Source organism: Podarcis tiliguerta, assembly GCF_965153285.1.
Source record: "Podarcis tiliguerta genome assembly, chromosome: 8".
Taxonomy (NCBI): domain Eukaryota; kingdom Metazoa; phylum Chordata; class Lepidosauria; order Squamata; family Lacertidae; genus Podarcis; species Podarcis tiliguerta.
Window position 1 is genome coordinate 54,819,550 of NC_139541.1, and position 20,724 is coordinate 54,840,273.

At 46.1% G+C, this 20,724-nt stretch overlaps 1 protein-coding gene across 8 annotated transcripts; it reads right to left on the reverse strand.

Moving 5' to 3' along the window:
• Positions 1-80: 80 nt before the first annotated feature.
• BSDC1 (BSD domain containing 1) lies at positions 81-20,437 on the reverse strand. Of its 8 annotated transcripts, none has more exons than XM_083453022.1 (12): positions 14,602-14,642; positions 14,043-14,102; positions 12,743-12,803; positions 11,827-11,943; positions 11,417-11,584; positions 11,271-11,325; positions 7,792-7,907; positions 7,190-7,258; positions 6,066-6,147; positions 4,205-4,741; positions 3,825-3,928; positions 81-3,008 (listed from the first exon to the last, which is right to left on the reverse strand). In XM_083453022.1, the coding sequence occupies exons 1-12, from the start codon at positions 14,610-14,612 to the stop codon at positions 2,976-2,978; spliced, it is 1,413 nt and encodes a 470-aa protein (XP_083309148.1). In that variant the 5' UTR covers positions 14,613-14,642; the 3' UTR covers positions 81-2,975. The 8 variants fall into 8 exon arrangements, with proteins under 8 accessions (XP_083309148.1, XP_083309147.1, XP_083309146.1 ...); XM_083453021.1 differs by lacking the exon at positions 14,602-14,642 and adding an exon at positions 14,290-14,566; XM_083453020.1 differs by lacking the exons at positions 14,043-14,102; positions 14,602-14,642 and adding an exon at positions 20,250-20,437.
• Positions 20,438-20,724: the final 287 nt, after the last annotated feature.

Sequence of the window (20,724 nt, forward strand, 5' to 3'; positions counted from 1 at the left end):
TGGCTGCTACACCTACTTGGACAACAGGGTTGGCGGGGGGGGGGGGGGGGAGGAGTCAAGAAACCAATATCACCAGGCCATTTCTGTAGAACTCTTTTAATTGCTGTTAACGGCAAGTCTGTAAAAGGTTCAGGAGAAAGTCATCATTACAAAACTAAACAGCTGTTAGAGTCACTTCTTCACCCCAGCTAGAAAACAGTCCAGGGAGTTGCAGTATAATTAAAAAATGAGAGAATATTGCACAACCAAGAGAGAAGAAAATGAACTATGGAGAATTATGATGAAATCAGAGCCTCAGTACTTTTCCCCAACCCCAACTGGGAATGAGCCTCGTCCCCTTGGCAGGCTACCTCCTTGAAACAGAATCTGGCTCTCTACTACCATGCTTTGCCCCATCATCACACAGACACATCTAAAAAAGCAAGCTGACCCAGGAGCCACAGATGTCCCTTGACAACCACCATCCTTCTCAGACACTTGGATTTGGGCTCTTCTAGGCAGATGTCACACCACTGATTCTTGGCACCCCTATGCTCTGCTAAACTCAATGAGATCCAGTCTTCAAGGGGATATAGAACATAGCTCATTTTCTAAACTATCTTCTTGTCCCGTAGCTTAGCCAGGCCCTCATATGGATGATTAAGACACATCCAAAAGCAGCCCCCTCAAGACTGTGGTGGAGCTCGTACCTGCAAACGCAGGGAACATTCATTTTTGCACTATGCTGGAGAAGAGCAGTGGGGCACACGCTACCCTGCCCCCCAAAAAACTATCCTGTTTTAGATCACAGGAATAGAAGTGGCCTTATACCAGCAACTCGGGCAGAAGGCCAAACCCACCTCCTGCTGCTACATGATCTTTCTAAAGGGAGATGGCAGGGACCGAGACAGGGATGCAGCATGTATGTATGTGCTCCACCACTGATCCCCATTTCAGAATCAACAGCTCATGCGAACCGAGGACAAACACAACAAGAAATACTGTGAACAAAGCAACCAAGAAACTTGGGTGCTTCACTCTCCTTAATCTGCTTTTAGGGCTGACTCTGTGGCTAGTTTCCCCCAAATGGGGGTTCCTTTACATGGGCTGGCTCATACAGGAGCCTGCAAACATGTCTCCACACCATCAGAAGCCTCTAGGAAAGGTGACTGTAGCAGCTATAAATTCTGACAGCTACTAAGCGACCCATGGAGAGCCTCCTTCCAGCTCTCGCACAGCACTGCTGCGTGCTCACTTCCTTACTTTCCTTTTGGCAGTGTTTGGCTTCCAATAGGAGCAGGAAAGAGAAATAAGTAGCAGGAACTTTCTTATTCCTGTCTGGTACTCTTAAGAAGCCAGGCACTATTGAGAAGATGAATGAATGAGCAGCAGCAGCGTGAGAAGGCTGGAAGGGATTCGCCTTTGGATGGCTCTAACAAATATCAGATCCTTCTGAAGGCTCAACCACAGGGGCTCTGGTACGAAACCAGCCTAAGTCAGAAAGCCCCCCTAGGTATATTGCATCATTGGGGAGGAACATAAGCACATTTCCTGTCACAGCTGTATGCATCAGAGAGATGCTGAACCTCTGCACAACTCCCATTTGCTTCAACGGAGTTTGTGCATGAGAGCTTCCTAATGGAGAGGAAGCCCATTTCCATTTTGGACCCATTTTAGAAAAGCATGAACAGAGCTAATCAGTTCTGAGGTCAGAGATGCTCAAGTAGTTACATACGCTTTCGACTCAACTATGTTGTGGCAAGGAGCATATCAGGAGAAGGGGGGGATCGCACCAAAAGGAAACAGATATGCCTAGAGAAGGTCAGAGGGATGCGGGCAAGGAAGGAACACAGCCTTGTAGGCAGTTGTAGCTCTTGGCAAGGTTGGGGAGCACGAGAGACCTCTCCCCGGGGATGGGGTTTTTCCAGAGGCTTGCTACATACTAGCCTTCACTAGGTTGGCGAAGGCTGCCATAGACAGAGATTGACAAATGCATCAGCCCAAGTGGGGGCGGGAAAGAGGAGCATGAGGCTTTGGCAAATGCTGGTCCTTCAACACTGACCGTCAGTGCTTCTCAGGGATGCCTAATAGCAAGGCCACCAGCAGAGGAGCTGCACTTGCACCATTCAGCAGCTCCACAGAAACTCACACCCAGCCCTTTTCAAAGAAGGTCTCAGCAGCACAACCCAGCAGGAACACCTCCTTCCACTTGCGTTCAATTCAGGGGAGCTTGTGCTATAGATGCTCCCACTAGTGTCACGTGCTGCTAAGCAAGGATTCAGCTTAAGATTTCATTTTTATTTTTTAAAAAGTGCTTCAAGTCCCAGAAAAGCAGAGAAGGAGCAGTTCAGGAGGGATAGGTAGGGATGAGAGGACTCTCCCAGCTTTTCAATGTCCTGGCTTCCTATCAGGCAGTGCAAGATGCTAAGGGAAATGGGTATGAGCAATCAGACACCATGCTAGAGGGGTTGTCTTCTCCTTCTCTAAAAGCTTATTGGGTTTCATGAAAACACTCACACAGAAGGAGGCACAGCTAGGAAGTGGCCAGCCTAGTGAAGAACAGGCATAATAATCCTAATTATCTTCTAGAGCCCAGTCAGACTCACCCCACACCCACCCCAAACCACCATCAACTGACACCCACCTCAAACCGTGCCCTCCCCAAAGGAAAATAAATCCACACTGAGACAGCTCTGAGAGAAGCAATAGTCCAGAGGACCTACTGGGAAGATGCACCTATCCCTGTGCCCCACTCCCTCTGCCGAGGCTCTTCAGCAGCCCCACGTGATACCAGCCACCACCAGGATCCAAGTGTGGGTTATGGTCCAAGGTCCCCAACAGGATTTCAGCAGAGATGAGATGCAGCCAGCCCGGAACACATTTACACAGGAAAAAGGAACCGGTTGCTCTGTGGTTTAATTCACATTGGATGGTGCGGAGGGGGGAAGGGGGTGGGGGAAGATACCAAGATGCACCACGGAAGTGACGACCCCATGTTATTCCCAGTCTTCCCATTCTTCATCTTCCATCTGCAGTAGGAGAGGGAGGGAGCACAAGAAGAAAGGTGTTTTAAGGTAGGATGTTACAAAGGGACAAAGAGCAAGCACTGACCGAGGTCACACAATGATTGTGCACGGGATTAGACCAAGAGCTGCCAGCAAATTAAAGCATTTTAAGTTGATTGATCCTTTGCCTTGCAAAGAACCAACCAGGCAATCCAGTCTATGTGCTGCTGAAACACTATTAAAACCTGAGACTAGAATCCATATATACAGTTGCAATCAAAATTATTCAGCCCCCAATCCAAATCAGGTTTATTATCAAAATTTTACAGACTTTCAGCTGTTGGCAATGAGGAAATCACACAAATGTAATTGAAATAGCCCAACCCAACAGATGCTTCAAGTGGTTCCCCCAAAATCAGCTAAAATAGATGTGGCCTTGAAGATACAAATCATTGGATCCCAGTCAGCAGTCTTGCCAGAGAGAGAACTAAAGCATTAAGATAGTCCTCCTCTTCCTCCTCCTCAGTGCCTGGCTGCTCCCCTTCTACAAAAGAGCAAGCATGGCATTTTTTCTGGAGCACAAGGACACGCCTGTGTCCAACACAAGTCATGTACATGTTAGTGTCACAGTATCACAAAGGTGTGAGCAACAAAATAAAGAAAAATAAGGTCCTCATTGTCTCTTCTGAAAGCCTTTTTAGGCTGCAACCCTACAACCCTTTCCTGGGAGTAAGCCAGTGACCAAACAGCAACCTTTTTTCAAAAGGCCTTTGCTGTTCTGCAACCATCCCAAGAACCCCAGGGACGGTCTTCTGGACCTGGCTGCCTGCAAGGACTCACCTCCCCAGAGATGTCCACCTTGGAGAGGGCCAACTGCACCTCTTCTTCAGTCATGTCCAGGTCAAAGTCCTTTTCCCAATCCTCACTAATATCTGTGCTAGAGCCTGAAATGAAAAGAACAACAGAGGCGTCCCCTGCTCAAGGCTTTTGATGTACCACAAATGCCACAGCAGGAAGTAAATCACTAAACAACAACAAATGCACTCAAGGCTGTGTGGCATCCACACCATTGTAGCCAGACCACACCAACATGGAAATGGGTGTTGTTCCAGAGCTGTCAAGGGTCAAGAGGGGCTTGCAAATGGGTAACTTTCCACATGCTAACGAACATTTACAGAGGGCTGAGGTTTGGCTCACTGAGCACTGTCCAGGCTACCCACCTTTTTTCCCATTGTTGGAGGGCGTGGATTTCCCGCTGTCGGAGTTGAGTTCAAAGAGTCGCAGATCCATTGGCCCGTCCTCTCGCAGAGTCTCTGTCCTGCTCACTGGCTTGGCCTCCACTTGCTCCTTGGGTTGCTCTGGGGAAGGCTTTGCCTCTGGAGCAGCTGGGGAAGGATGTGCAGGCTCCGCTGGCTTTGTGAGTGAGGTCTGCTCCTCTGCGGTAGCTTCCTGCAGCCTCTGAGAGATGTCCCCTGCCCCAGAGAGCTGGGCTCCAGTCTGTAAGGGCACAGCAGGTGAAGCAGCAGCAGAAGGTGCAGCAGCAGCAGGGTTTGCAACCTGAGTCACCAAAGAGATGCTTTCGCTGCTTTCAGATGGAGTCACCTCTGCCGGGGCAGTGCTCAGCATAGCCCAGCTTTCCACCGATGCCTCTAGGGTCGGAGTGAGCACTGCTGCAGAGGTGGGGGAAGCTGGCTTCACCTCTTGGGGAGATTGCGAGCAGACGTTAGACTGGGAGGAGGATGACCCAAGGAATTCCTCTGTGGTAGAAGAGGGGAGAGAGTGAGGCAAAACGGGTGAGTGAATGTGTCACTGATGACATTCATAAGCAGGGGAAAATGAGCAGTGGGAAACAAGCAGGGGGAAATTCTTGCTTTTCCCTCTGACTTGGTAACGGAAAGACTGATCAGGAAGTTTTCCTTACAGCCTTCTGAATACTAATAATGCCAGAGTTTCCCTACAAAAGGAAGGTTTCTCTCCCCTGCCCTTCTCTTTTGTACTTCCTGGCATGTTATTTCTTAGCAATGAGGGCACTACCAGGCAATAAGCCATTTAATTTCCCCCTGCCAGGATGCCTGCAATTTTTTCTCCCTTTCTCCCAAGCTTTAAAAATGTCCAAAAATTGTAACACTGCTAAGCAAAACAGCTCCTAAGATTTTTGTGTGCAATAAGACAAGCAAAAACTTCATCTGCATTCATTAGTGAAACTTCAGGTGAGGGCCTCATCTTTATATATATGTGTGGCTTATGTTACTCTGTACACCAATAAGGCTACATTAACCATCAAGGCAGACTAACCTGGGAATCCCCAAACAGAAACAGTTAGAGGAGGATGGGCAACTTGCCTAGAAAAACCCACTCTTGCACTGCAACGTAGAGCAAAACTTTAGGGGGCTAGAGCATGTTTGCAGACTCCATCAGGAAAGGAGCAAACAGTGGCCCTCACCATGTTTAAACAGCCAAAACAAGCCCAGCTGCTAAGGAGGCAGCCAATATTGCAACTTTCGGCCTAAAGAAAACACACCAACTCCAAATCTGTCTCCAAGAAGATTTCAAAATGCTGGTTCTCAACTATGTGGAGGCCTGAATGACCTGGGAACTGGTTACCTAAAGAACTGTCACCTATCAAGTAGATCTGCTCATGTCTTGAATTCATCAGCTGAGGCCTTGCTTCAATTAACTCCACCTTCAGGGGTTACACAGGTGGCTACCAAAGACAAGACCTTTTCTACCATTGCACCAAAATGATGGAAGGCCCTTCCCCTTTACTATTCTTTTAGGCACCAAGTGAATTCTTCTCTATTGTCCCAATTTCTGGAGATAAAAAGCATGAGTGGTTTAGTCATTGTATTTGTTCTCAAGGCAGATGCTCTTCAGATGTTGATCTGAGTTTTATTTTGTATTTTATCCTTGCATGGTTTTAATTTGGCATGGAAGTTGCCCCAAAAGATATTAGTGGAAAGATGCAGTAGGCAACTTTTCAATAAATAAATTGTGCATAAAGTGCAGGAAACTATAAACAAAAGGGCCAGAAGACCCCTCCAGGCATCTTGCCCAGCTGGGAAGCAATTTCTGTTCACTAACCTTCTTCCTCTTCCCAGCCTGGCTCCTCTGAATGAACACTTTGTTCTGCCCGCTGCTTCAAAACCTCTCTCCGGACCTCCTCCTGGGACAGAAAGGAATTCAGATGGCTGTCAGAAGTTGCTCACCTGCTGACCAGGGAGAGGGCACAAGACTACCCCTGCAGGCAGAGTTCAAGAGCTCATACTCCTGGGTGAGAAAAGATTTCTGACAGCTGCACATGGGAAGGAAGGTGGCAAGGAAGGGGAAGAGAGGAAATACTTATAGAGCTAAACCAAAGGGACATGCCCAAGAGTAGGACAGAAGTTTCTGGGGCCAGGCCTCAAGGCAAGCCCTCAGTCCCCTGGAAGGTACTATGGAAAATCCTCACCTGAGCATCAGAACAGATCAACAGGAACCCCATAGGCCTGAGTGTAAACCCTCATCTGCAGGTTTACCTGTTGGTGTTCATTGCTCATGATTCTGGCAGGCTGACAAGACTTGGGCTAACAAAGGCTTGACTTTAAAATGTCTTGGCACAAGCAAATAGTTTCCTGCTAACAAACAATCCCTCACCATACAAAACAGCCACTCCTTCCACTTCTCCTTAGTTCAAGCTGCACTTTGCATCTAGACTACCAAGTCATTTGAAATGTGACCACATATGCCGCCTTACCACTTGCATGCTTGATTCTTCCAACTGCTCCAGTCTCTTCATAAGAGCATGATTCCTGTAGTCTGAAGCAGCGGCACTCTCTTACCACTTCCCACCCCCCAAACTGAGTAGGCCAGAATCTCAAAGAATACTACAAGTCTAGGACATTTCTGCTGTTCCACAGTGCAACTGAATGCTAAGTGACACACTGTCTGCTTCAAGAAAACAGACAGGAAGGGCTTGGCAAGCAAGCTGCATTAAGGGATGAGGTATGAGCCACTCTGTGTGCCCACAGGTGCACATGAGAAAGGCCTATAAGCATCTTTCCCTGAACTTAGAGCCTCTCTCTGGAAATGTGACTTAGAAGACTGTCCTGGAAAGACACTGTTGCACCCTCCTTCAAACACCCTTGTGTTGCCCCTTACTGCATCCTGCAATGGAGAAAAACTGACTCTGTCTCAGTCGCTCCCAGAGATAACCTCTACAAACTCACCTGCTCCAGCTGATGGACTTTGTAGAAGTAGCGTTGCCAGAATTCAGAATGGGACACAGCCACTGGCACCTGATGTCAACAGAAGGAAACAGAAGGATGAACAGGGATGCAGTGGATACAGTTGTCTTAAACCAGAATCACCTTAGGGGAGTACACACAACCCCCTCATAGGTTCACCCAGGAGAGCAAGGCAGTTGTGGGGTTGCACTCCATAGCCCCATCAACACCAAGTGTGAGACAGGCCCTGCATGCATATACAGAGACTCCTCCACACTGGGGGGACTCTAATAAGACAGACTGCATGGCTGAATGTGTGTAGGGAATTATGGGTGGAGAGATTACGTCTGTAAGAGGTAAGAGAAGAAACCCCTAGGATTTTAAGACACTGCTGCTCCCTAGAATCTTCTGTTAGGAACCAAATTTTCTGCATTCAAAAGCATTACACAGGGATTGCAATGGACATGTTCTGTAGCCCTGCCTCTTCCTTCAGAATAGAGAACAGCACCACCCCACAGATAAATGTGAGCAGCTAACTTCTAGAGCAACTGTTTGAAAACAAGACCCAGAAGATCAAGGGACTAAGCCACACTGCACCACCTTACCATCTTGGAGTAGAGAGAGCGGATGGAAGGGCTGTTCACCAGCAACTCCGAGATCGCCCCTTTCTTCTCCTCTAGGTTGAAGTGCAATAGCCAGGCTTCAAAGAGCTGAGAGGGTCCTGCAGAGGATAGAAGAAACACCACCATATCAAAGTGGAAGTGGTACAATCAGCTTCCACACCTGAGGACTAGAAAGTGACCAATGTAACACCAATCTTTGAAATGGGAACCAAGGGGGATCCTGGAAAATTGCAGCCTGGTTAGCTTAACATCTTTCCCAGGAAGACTGGTGGAAAGTATTGTTAAAGAAACCTGGAAGGTGGCAACATGAGCATAGGCCTTACTGTCATGGTTCCCTGTTTCTGGAATGCCCTCTCCAAGGAGGCTTGCCTGGCACCTTCATTACATTATCCTTAGGTGCCAGGTAAAAACATTTGTCTTCAACTAGGCATTTGGCTGATTATCATTCTATGACTTTTTAAATGTGTTTGTTGGTTGCATTATGTATTTTGCGTTTTCACTTTGTATCGTGTTATGAACTGCCCTGTGACCTTCAGAGGAAGGACCGTACACAAACCTAATAAATAAATGGCAAAATTATGCATGGTGCGCAGAAAGTGGACAGAGAAAGGTTTCTGACCCTATCTCATAACACTAGAACTCAGGGATCTTCGATGAAGCTGAATGTTAGAAGATTCAGGACAAACAAAAGTACTTTTCCAAAAAGCATATATAAAATTCGCTCCCCCAAGACGCAGTGATGGTTCTTGGATGGCTTTAAAAGAGGATCGCACAAATTCATGGATAAAGCCCACAACAGCTACTAACCAAGATGGCCATGCTCTACCTCCATGGCTGGAGGCAGTATACTTCTGAATACCAGTTACTGGAAAACACTGGAGGGGAGAGTGCTGTTGCACTCAAGTCTGTCTTGCTTGTATGCTTCCTACAGCCATCTATTTTGTCACTGTGAGAACAATATGCCGCATCAGATGGACAACTGGCCTGATCCAGCAGGCTCTTATGTTCTTAAATGGCCAAAGTTTGTTGGACAACAAACCAAAACCAGCACTACACCATGACAGACTGCAGTTGCTCAAGGAGGCAGTGGTGAAAATTACGTTAACTTGTTTTTCCTGTAATGTATGCTGTGCTGTGTGTGATTATGACAACGGGGTTCCTGCCACTCTGCTGCTTGTGAGATAAAGCTACTTTGGCAGTGTAAACAAAGTGACATGGACTTTAAGAGATAAAGCACAGCCTGCTTAACTGTGGAACTATAGCCATGGATGAGAAGCCTTGATTTCAGTAAGTCTGCTATTTGAGAGAGGCTTACAGACAGAGATATATTACAGAGAGCTCAAATGGTGGATGGGGGTTGGAAGATTAGACACATTGAAATTCTCAATGTCTGGACATTGACACATCCACACCTTCCTGGCTTTAGTGGAATATGCTTTCTGAAGACAGTACCTAAGGTTGCCATGACAAAAAGTAAAAGGGGAAGCCCCCCTTTGGCCTCATCCCCATAATATAAGCAGCGGCTCTGCACACGAAAAGTTCCTTTAACTATGTTCATTTGGCCTCAATGCTGTTGAGAGATCATGCCACGAATCTGTTCAATCCTTTTCTTTAAAGCCCTTTACAATATAGGTACCCCATGTTTGGCGACAGTAAATCTCAAAAGTTAATTATGCCTTGTGTAAAACTGCTGATTCCTTTTACCTTTCCTGAACCTACCACCAAATCAAATTGGGTCATCCCAAATTAGAGTGTTATAGAAAGAAGAAGGGTGATTTTCCTAACCATTATTATGTCTTTGCTCTGTCATTCTTTTTTAAATAAAATGAATAGCCACACAGGGAAATTACTCCAGTACAATGACATTGCATCACCAAGATAGTATTCGGCTGGGTGTGTGTGTGTGTGTGTGTGTGTGTAAATGATACAAGAAAAACAAAGAAATGGTAGGCACGAAGGGGCCTCTTCAGCAGAATTCTCTTCCCAAAGAAACTTGCCTGGCACCTACATCAACATCATATTGGCACCAGTTAAAGACTTGCCTCTTTTCCCAAATATATAATGATTATTTTCCCCCTCTCCTTTTCTTGCTGCTCTGGCCATTTTATTTATATATACATATACATATACATGTACACACACACACACACACACACATATTACACACACACACATATATATATATATCAGACACACACACATATATATGCATGCTTTGCTGCTATATCTCATCTTCAACACATACTAGGTTACAGTCATACATAAACTAATAGAAAAAATAATAGCATAGGTATAAAACATAAACATATGGTAGAAATAACGTATCTATATTCTTCCAAGATTATTTAAATCCTCTATATCTTAAATTATTAAGTATGATCACTTTCAGTGCTTTGAATCTCCTATATAATTTTGGAATTTGTATTGTATCCTTTATTATTAATCATCTTGAGATTTTTTGGCTAAGACAAGGAACAAATGAAACAACAACAATACATGATTCAACTAATTTCACAAAATGCCTCCCCACCCTCCACCTGTATGTAGATTTAACATTCCAAGCTGGCATCCCCCAAGCAGGTTTGGCAGGCAGGCATCCACCAGGAGACTTCCCACACATTTGTTTACAGTTTCTGCCCTTTCTTAAGGCACTCTGCAGATGGCAGAGGTCAGGCTATGCCATGGATGTAAAACCTCTGGACTGTGGGCCAATCTTGTCCAGCTAGGGGGTTCAAGTTGGCCCTCCAGGGCTGGGGTGATAAGGATATGGGTTAGCTAGCCTCAAAAGCTTCTACACCCCTGCATTACACTGTTCTTAGGCTCAAGTTTCCATGATTTCTGCCCACACACCTATTTTCCAGGCAGGATGTCAGCCTGCCAGAACTGACTCTTCTGACCTTAAAAGACCAGCATGTGTATGCAGCCACTAATGGCTGGAAAGTGGAGTGCAAAACTATCCTGGCTGCCTCTCCAGGCCAAGAAGGTGGCAGGGTAGCTTCACCCTTGCCAGTCTGGTACAGAAGACTGTGAGGATAGGGGGAGTGGCAGAGGGTGGGGGAAAGCAGCAGGAGAGGGGAGGGGAAGGTGCAACTTGGCTTTTCATGAGAAGCAGGTGCCTTGCAACCCTTCCTCATTATTTGCAAAATGTCCCACTTGCCAGAGGTCACCTGTGGCTGAGCAGGAATTCTGAGAATAGCCTCCCATGATGAAGCATAACGCTTCCACTGCATCATGCACCTGTCACCCTACCTCCTTCGGACCTTTCTACTGCAGCACCCAAACCTAGAAGTTACTTTTTTATTTAGTAAGGCCTGCATTTCAAAATCTGGGCCATCCCATCAGGTTTTGCTTTATGAAAGCAAACAGCATGTTGTGGACTTCAGTCACCCTCCAGGTAGATAGTTCACCCAAACACTTCACTGACTGTGCGGTTTTTCAGTCCAAATCAGCCCCCAACTTACCATCAGGTTCATTGCAATAGGTGGCTGGGTCAGACTGAAGGCTGTACAGCCGAGCCTGGAAGAGGACAGACAGGGAGAAGCATATGAGCACAAGACATTAATGGCGGGGACAGAGGCCACCTTTTGGGGGTAGAGGCTAGAGGCACCTTGGCACTGTCGTATAACTCTGTTGTTCCAGAAGGGGTCGCCATCAGGGTTATGACGTCACAGTCAATGGTCATATCTGGTGAAGGTGCAAATGTGTCGGAGATAACACCCAGGAAGTTGGAGAGCCCTTTTCTCACTTTCTCTGTCGCACCGGAGGAACTTTCCGTCTTCACAAAAACAAAGAAATTCACAATGAAAACTAATCTAAGGCAGAGGAACCAGAGTGGGCAGTATCCCACAAAGCCTAGCATTGCTATGGGCTTGATACACCAAATCAACAAAGAGAATAATGAAAAAGTTGTGGGGAGAGGGAAATGGCAAACACAAATGAAAACCTGCCAGCCCTTCCCAACGACATGCATTCCTGCCCCTGCCTCTCCCTCCATTTTTGTTTTCGATGCCCACTCACAGCCAGCTTCTCCTTGACCACACTGGCAGTGGCAGCAATGGTGCAGGCTGTGTCATGCTGGACCACTTGCGTGAACTCGGTCAGGTCACGTTTCATGAACTCCAAGGCCTCTGTGGACTGCAAGAGAGTGAGAGGAGAATATACTTAGTGTTGGGTACACTGTGGCTGAATTTCCAATGAGTGTGGTAGTTAGCATGGGTTGGGGGTTAACAATCAAAGAACACCAAGTGTTTATCAATCTAAGAGTGTGGCCATCAGGAGAAGAAAACAGAATTCATACTTCCAAAACAATAAGCACCTGACAGCTCTTGTTCCAATCACCTCATGTGGCTTCAGGAGCATGTTCACAACTGATCCCAAAACAAGCATTTTTAATTCCAATAACAGATACATGAAACTTGACTGTGAGATGTGAATGCTACTCCAATGAACCAAAGTATTACCCTGGCAGATCAGGCCAAGCTGGGCCAATCTAGTTCAGCCTTTCCCAACCTGAGGTCCTCCAGCTGCTTTTAATAACAACTCCCATCAGCCTCAAGATCCTACAGCCATGCTGTGTGGGACTGAGCTGTAGTCCAAAACAGCTGGATAATACCAGGTTGGGGCAGGCAGGACTAGTTCAGTATTTCATTTCCAACAGCTAGCAAGCAGGTGCCTGAGAAAGGCTCATAAGCAGGGGCACAAAGATCATGGCCTTTCCTTGGCACCTAATACTAAGTAGTATAATAAGCAAAGAGGTTTTTCTTACAAAGGGAGTCATCAGTCGTTAATTCAGAAGTAGCCAACTTGATGCCCCCAGGCCATGATGGACTCCCACCAGCCTCAGGCAGCATGGCCAAATATCAGAGTTTGAGCTGCATCTTTTTGACATCCTCTCTCTCTAGTTTACCAGTGGATAAAAAGCAGACCCACCTACCTTATCTTTGACTGTCTGAAGGCTTTGCTGTAGCCAGCTCCTCCACCAGCCTCCATCTTCCCTATTACAGGACAAACATATGAAGCTGAAATTGGGAATTTTACATAATAAACGCAAGACAAAGAATGCAGAACAGTCAGCTACTGCAGCAAATCCTACAGCGGCAGCCTTTGTTTCTATGAAATGTTAACAGAATCTTTTTCCAACCCCAATTCAGGACCTTCCCTTTCAAGAGCCAATGCAGAAACACCTTAAAATCAGTACGGTACTACACTTGTGTCCTTGGCTTGGCCTCCTCCTGCCACAAATAGAATAATAATTTACCGTATTTTTTGCACCATAACACTCACTTTTTTCCTCTTAAAAAGTAAGGGGAAATGTCTGTGCGTGTTATGGAGGGAATGCCTACGGGTGGCATGCCTACGGATTTTCCTCCTCTAAAAACTACGTGCGTGTTATGGTCGGGTGTGTGTTATAGAGCGAAAAATACTGTAAATTCTTAGGCACAAGTTCCAAAAATTTCAAAACTTGTGCTACACTTTCAAGCACTACTGCAGACCAAGGCTCCCATTTTTCTCATGAATTGTTACACATTACCTCCTTCCTTCTCTCTCTTTTGCCCTTTCTCAACATTACCTCACAAAACAACCAATTACAAAATAAAAAGCACGTTAACAACTTAGCAGGCATTTAAATACTTATTTAAGTTTAAGAAAATATTATTGAACTCCTACAACATGATGTGAATGATGCAAAAAATGTAATACAAACTCAAGCCTCCTACAGTATTTACTAGAAATCTATGAAAAAGGGTATGAACAAAATAATCACTCAGGCTTTTACAGCACACAGACTCAAAGACATACAAGTGAATTAGAGGCTTCTGTGCCACCTGTTTAAATCATACAATTTAGTTTGGGGAGTAGTGAAAGAATGTGGATTTACTGGTTCCCTCCTCCCACACACAGTCTTTCTAGTTTGCCACAATTATACATCATCATGGAACACACTACAACCACGATCATATTCTACTGCTACTTTAGAATTCTGTATATAAATGACTATACAAGTGATCTAGGAGCAGGGCTTGGCCAAGCAGCCTTCCTCATTAAACCCCCTGCATAGCAGTCAACTGCACTTCAATCTGCATGCCCCCACCATCTGTCACACTAAGGTACTACCTTACAAGGCAGCTCAACAGATGCACATGGCGAGAAAGGAAAAGCGAGTCAGTGATGAATAATCTTGTATATTAACAACAGACCTACAAAATGGGTCAGACTGCAACACAGTGGCTTACCCAAGGCTGCCAGAGAGTCTGAACCCAAGTCCCACACATCCAAACACATCATTTGAGGTGCTGTAACAAAGCAGATGTTTTTCAGGACCCTCTTTTCCAGTTGTCCCCAGATATGCCCACTTTGACAATTCTGAGGCCTCACCGCACTATTAACCCCGAATTCCTAGATCTCTTCCCAATACAGCCAACGCTGCCCTACCCCCAAGCAATCCTAAACTGCCCCCCATACCATACAGTACAATCCTACCTTTCTCCTCCGCAACCTGTTCCCCTGAAAAACCCACACCTCATCTTCTGGCTTCGCGACCACCGCCAGGGCTGCCTCTACAAAACAAGAGTGCCCAGACTCAAGAGGGAGGGGGCGGGGCTAACAACACTAACTCAGGGCCAAAGGAACGCACTCTATGCATTACCAGCGGTACTCTTTCCTGCCTAATCAGTCCAGGGGTCCCGAGGCGGAGCTCTGGCACAACCTCCCGCCCCTCCTCCTCATTCGCCCCCAGGTCTCCCCCACCCCAGTCGCAAAGGCACCACTCCCAGCGATACCAGTTACGCTCACCCTTCCGCCATCTTGGCCGTCTGACGTCACCAATATTTACTGACCTTTGACACCCAGCAGAAGCCCCGCCCTTTTGACGCAGCAACCGCCACTACTTCCGGGGGATCCCCCACTTTCTCTCAATCGGGCTGTCACAACTTCAGTGTTACCATAGAAACACTTCCGGCTTCCACGATAGAGAGCTCTGGGTAGAGTGGGTTCCCTAGGGTTACACATCGAAGTAGAAAAGCCTTTTGGCGATGCCGTTGTTTTCGCATTATGCTCCTCACACGGGTGGCTGTCAAAAGGAACCCGGAAGTGAGGGCTGGAGTGGGGAGCGTCTTCTCTCACTCTCTTTTTAATCTGTATGCTTCTCCTTGGTTTGGTCGGCCTCTGTGGATACGGCAACCGCCGAGGGCCAAAAATGTTCGCGCGAAGCACGTTCAGCGTTTTCCTCTCTTCTCTCTGCAGCATCGAGGAGGAGCCGGGAGAAAGGTCCTCCCCTTTCCCCTCCCTGGATCTTACGAAGGAAATTCCGTAGCCCCGTTGAAGTTAGCATTCTGCAATCACCCGCAGCTCTTACACTTACTGGTATTTCACAATAACGCATTTAAAATATAATCTAATAGATACATATGTATGCATGCATGCATGCATGTATGTATGTATCATTTGCATTTTAAAGCTCTCATCCCTCCTCACCCGATCTCAACATGTTTGTTGGCATCCGTCTGTCCCGAGAGACCATGGAGCATTCCTCCAGGGGTGAAGTCAAACCGCTGCGTAGGCAGCACCAAAGTGACTCTCCTGGGGCGCAAGCCTGGGCAGTGGGCATGGAAAGACTAGTGCAGTGGTTACCAACTGTTGGTCCGTGGACCCCAGAGGGTCCACGTAACCCACACAGGGGGTCCGTGGCACCATTTATACAACAAAAACTAGCACAGAGATATCAAAAAAATAATAACGAAAAATAGGAAGTCCAAAAGTACTCCCTAAAATAGGCTTTTGAAAAACAGGGGGACTTAGCTAATTGGGAACCACAGCTCTAGTGGTATCATAGGCCCTGGGTGCGGGGGGCCCTGGGTGTTCCAACCCGTACAACATTCCATATGGAGGGGCAGGCACCCACCATTTTTGGTGCCAGGGGCGCGGAGGAAGCCCGCTGCACCCAGCCCCGCCGGGCCCAGGAATGCTGTTTCAGAAGCATCCTCGTGCAGCACTGCCCAGCTGAGGAGAGGGGCAGCAACGCTGCATCATTGATATCAACAGGATAACTTGAATCTTTACCACTAACTTCAGAAGAGCCCAACACACTTTAATAGACTATACGGTGGACCAAGGTTGATGGGGAACTTTTCTATCCGAGAAACTTAGCAGAACAATTTTGTGCGTGTCATCTCAGAAGTAAATCCCACTGTGTTCAATGGGACTTACGGGTAAATGTGCATAGGGTTGTGACTGTGCTGCCTGGGGCTGGTGGGCGCTGCGGTTCAAAACATCTGGAAGGCACCAGGGTGGCGAAGGCAGTGTAATGGGGTGACCTTTCCATTCTATCAAGCACACAAATTAGGTGGGAAGGTGATGAAACGCTTTCCTGAGTATCTTAAAGGGAAACAAGTGCAAGCTCAGATAAAAATAATAATCTAGGACCAAATGCACCAGCACCTCAAGGCTCCTATTTGTTCTCCCCACCATTTATATACAAATAAAACTGGAGGGCTTTTGTTAATGAAGGGCACTTCTGTGATACGCTATATAAACAAAAAGAGCTGGTGCCCTTCGTATGCTTTGAGCTTCAATCAGCCCCAGCCAGCACAGCTGTATTGTGCTGGTGCTATGGGAGCTGTTGGGAATTGTAGTTCAAAGCACCTGGGGGGCACCAGATTTGGGAAGGCTGCCATAGTAGCTAAGAAACTCAAGTTTCCAGATAATTTCACCTGAACCCCTCTTGTCCAGCTATAATCATTAGCTTTATATTGCCATCTGTTCACATGACACTTTACAAAGAATAGATCCTTGGCCTGAAAACTACACAAGAGAGACAGTAGTGAAAGGGGAGGCAACTTGGCCTAAACTGTTCATCTCATTTTCATCCTATCCTTCCTCCAAGGAGTGCTTGCCATCCCCAGGGAGACTTGCCTGGCACATTGGTCGTTATCTTACATACCACATAAACCCTATCTTATTCACTCAGGTCTTTGGTGGGTAATTTTAATTACTGGTTGTGGGTCACCACCACCATCATTTTAAAAATATTTTTAACTGCCACCCTAGGGAGTTCTTGCTCCTCTTATTAGTTGTACAACTAACTAAAGACTAACTTGTTTTGAGATAATTTTTAGTACTGAGCAACAAATAATAATAATAATAATTGTACTTAATGGCAAATTGTTCTTATTTGTAGGAGAAAGGCAGTACACAATTTATTGAAAAGAAATAAATACATTTAAGCCATTAACATCTAGTCTTCCTTGTATCTTTAGTTTTTAGTGTGTGTTAAAATTTAGCCTATGCCTATCTTAGCAAGGCCACTCTTGTGCTCCTATATAGCTTGTGCTATTTATAGAGTAGGATGGATATTCCTCTTTTTTCTCTTTCTTTCTCATCTATCTATTCCTCCACTCCCTTGCTCCACAGGGAATTTCCAGAGGAAATACGCTTGGCTGATAAAGCAGCCAGTGAATTCATGCCATCTGCTTTCAATCAGTGTCTCTCTGAGAGTCGGCTTCACACAAGTTGGTGGGTCCAATTATTCTAGCATGAGGCTACCATATACATACCTATATTTCAGAAAGAATGCTTAATGCAGTACACACACCTATATGTACCAGCATTCTCCCTCCAAGCTGGGAGTAGATTTGGAGCTGTAGGGGGTGTAGATTGTAGACTGGGGAAATGCTGAGTACCACCTAGTCTGCAAACTAGGGGTTGTGCCTATGATGCTGTTGCTTGTATCCTGAGAAAATTCCTTTTATCCAGAGTGTAGCCTTCTGCTATTTTACATCTCCATAGATCCCAATCACAAAACATAAATTTGTAGTAGCACATCTCTTTGTTTAAAGCACCCCTCTCCCTGGCCACAAATTCTCCCTTCCTCCTCTCCCTCCCTCCATTTGGAGTCTTTCTGGGGCAACTGCCAAGAAACGCAGCAAGCCCAGGTGGGATCCAAGGGGTAGAGGACACAGAGGGGCTTTTTGTCTGCCTTCTTCCAGCTGCTACCTTTGACAGTTGTTTTGCAGCTGCCCTCACTTTAGATTATTTATTTACTTAACTACATTTGTAGAACCATATTTGTATAAGCTCACAACATAAAATGTTCACATACAATAAAAATAACAAAATCAAACAAATTTCTGCCTACAAAATTCCAGCAGAAAGCATAAAACCAGGTGTCTGAAAAATCACACATGCACAAAACCAAAGCCACAGATTATTTTTTTAAAAAAACAACAACCCTAGGGGGATTTTTAAAAAGTCTTCACCTGACACCAGAATGTAACCACAAATAAGCCGCCCTTTTCCCTTGTGTGCCATGTTTTTCTTTTCTAGATTATAAACCTGTAGGCCAGGGACTGCCTGTTTTGGTAGTATGTAAGCCTCTCTGGGAGCCTTTTTGGCTGAAAAGCAGGGTAAAAATGACCAAATAAAAAATATATGATAGGGGTTTAGAGGAGTCAAAACATTTCACATATGTACAGTGACAGGCTGATGGGAGTTGCAGCCCAAAACATCTGAAGAACACAAGGTGTCATGAACTGGCAGGACAATGAGGAGAGAGGACAACCCAGCAAGATGTGTAGCCGTGACTGGTATACACCGGGGCAAGCTGGAGGTGGAGAAGGAGAGGTTGGGGGCATAGAAAGTACTCAAGGGCAGTAGAGGATGGCTAGGGGATCCAGAGGAACCAGAGGAGCAGGACTCGTCCCCAGAGGGGTAGCTGGCCAGGGAGGGGCTTGTTAGCTCTGGAAGGAGGTGTGTGAGTCCTCAGCTGGAGTAAGCTCAGGAAAGGTAGGGTCACATGCTTTGTCAAACCCAGATGCTGCAGTCAACATTCATGGTATAAAAATGAAGTAGGAGGTGAGGAGGTCTGCTCAGCTTCCCACATTGATGGACCTTGGTTTGGATGTTCCAGGAGCTCTACGGGACTACGTTTTGGGACTGTATGTACCAGTGGAGACTTGCTGCCAGGTGCGCTAGGGGTTCAGGACACCAGGAGGGCAAAGACTGTACTAGAGCCTTCATACTGTTAAAGGCATCACATTTTCTCAATCAACAGAAAGCAAAATTAAAACATGTTTCCCATGCAATGCTCTCTCTTATGGCAAAGATGCTTCTGTAAAGTTTACTCACAAGTGAATCCCATTCAGCAAAGATCCTTTGGAATGTTAACTGAAAGTGTCCTCCTAGCATGTTATGCCCAATATCAGTTTGTTCCCAACCTAGGGGGTGTGTTCTATTAACAATACAAGAGTTGTTTAAAATTATTTCAAGAAACTGCATTATGAGTCCCTTGTGCTCCATGTGCATCAGCTGGAAAAGTGGAATAAACCTCACCCATGCTGCTGATGCACCCAGTGGCCCTCCACACTGGTGCCATTCCGTCAGTGTGTGATGGAGGTTTATATATATAAGTACACTGAGGTATGTGTGTAGAGATCCTCCATGCAAGGGGAGGAGGATGGCCTTGTTTGGGCCTTGTTTTAGAACTCTTCAAGTTGTTGCCCTAGAAGTGAATACAAAACTAAGCTAGGTGGATCAGTGATGTGACTGAGTATCTAGACAGGTCTTTGGTCTGATCCAGCAGGACTCTTCTTAGGCATAGAAATTTATCAAATAAATATGGACCATAAAGGAGGCTGATCGCCGAAGAATTGATGCTTTTGAATTATGGTGCTGGAGGAGATTCTTGAGAGTCCCATTGACTGCAAGAAGATCAAACCTCTCCATTCTTAAGGAAATCAGCCCTGAGTGCTCACTGGAAGGACAGATCGTGAAGCTGAGGCTCCAATACTTTGGCCACCTCATGAGAAGAGAAGCCTCCCTGGAAAAGACCCTGATGTTGGGAAAGATTGAGGGCACAAGGAGAAGGGGATGACAGAGGACGAGATGATTGGACAGTGTTCTCGAAGCTACCAACATGAGTTTGACCAAGCTGCCGGAGGCAGTGGAAGACAGATGTGCCTGGTGTGCTATGGTCCATGGGGGTCACGAAGAGTCGGACACGACTAAACAACAACAGCAACAGGTATATTTATCTCTTAATTTGGCTTTGTTCAAATATTTTATCAGCCTTGAAGCTTGCTATAGGGAAGGGTCATAACTCAGCAATAAGTACATTCTTCTCATTCAGAAGGCCACATGTTCAACCCCTTGGCTGCCAATTAGCCACTGGGCAACATTCAAGGTGCTAGTGGTAGTGGTATACAAAGCCCTCTACAACCTGGGACCAGGTTACCTAAAATATTATCACCTCCCTTGAATACCTTACCAACTATTGTACTTGCAGGAGAGGGCATCCTACTGATATCACCTCAGCAAAGGCTCATTTTGTGTGATGTCAGAATTGGGCTTCTAGTGTGGTGGCACCTCCTACCCTTTGTAACTTAATCCCATCACATATCAGATGGGCGCCATCTCTACCGTCTTGTTGGAATCTGTTGAAGACTTGCCTCTGTGATGGACAGGCCCTGGGTCTGCTTCCAGATGACCCAGAGACCAGTGTAAGCTGGTAGGGCCAGCACTCAATCCGAACGGGGGGGGGGGGTGTTAAGTGAGGCGACAGTTTAACCATCAGGTAGGGACTCTCCATGTGTATGAGAGAGGGACTATATGTGAGGATAGACAGTGACTGTCAGTGTGGGCAGTTGGGGTTTGAACTATCTGAGTTCAGTTAACGGGGAACCCAGTTTTGATTCCTTCAGGGAATATTAAATCCTAGAAGGGGCTGAGCAGATGGGAAAAGCCTACCTTGCGCAGTGCTTTTTTTCCTTCTAAAAAAATGTTTAGGGTTACTCTCATTTTCCTACTCATATTGAAATACTGCCTCTCAATGAGGCCAAACTTAGTTTCACAAAATGTTTAAGGGTATGCGTATCCGTGTCCCCCCAGAAAAAAAGCACTGACCTTGCCACTTGTTCCAATTCA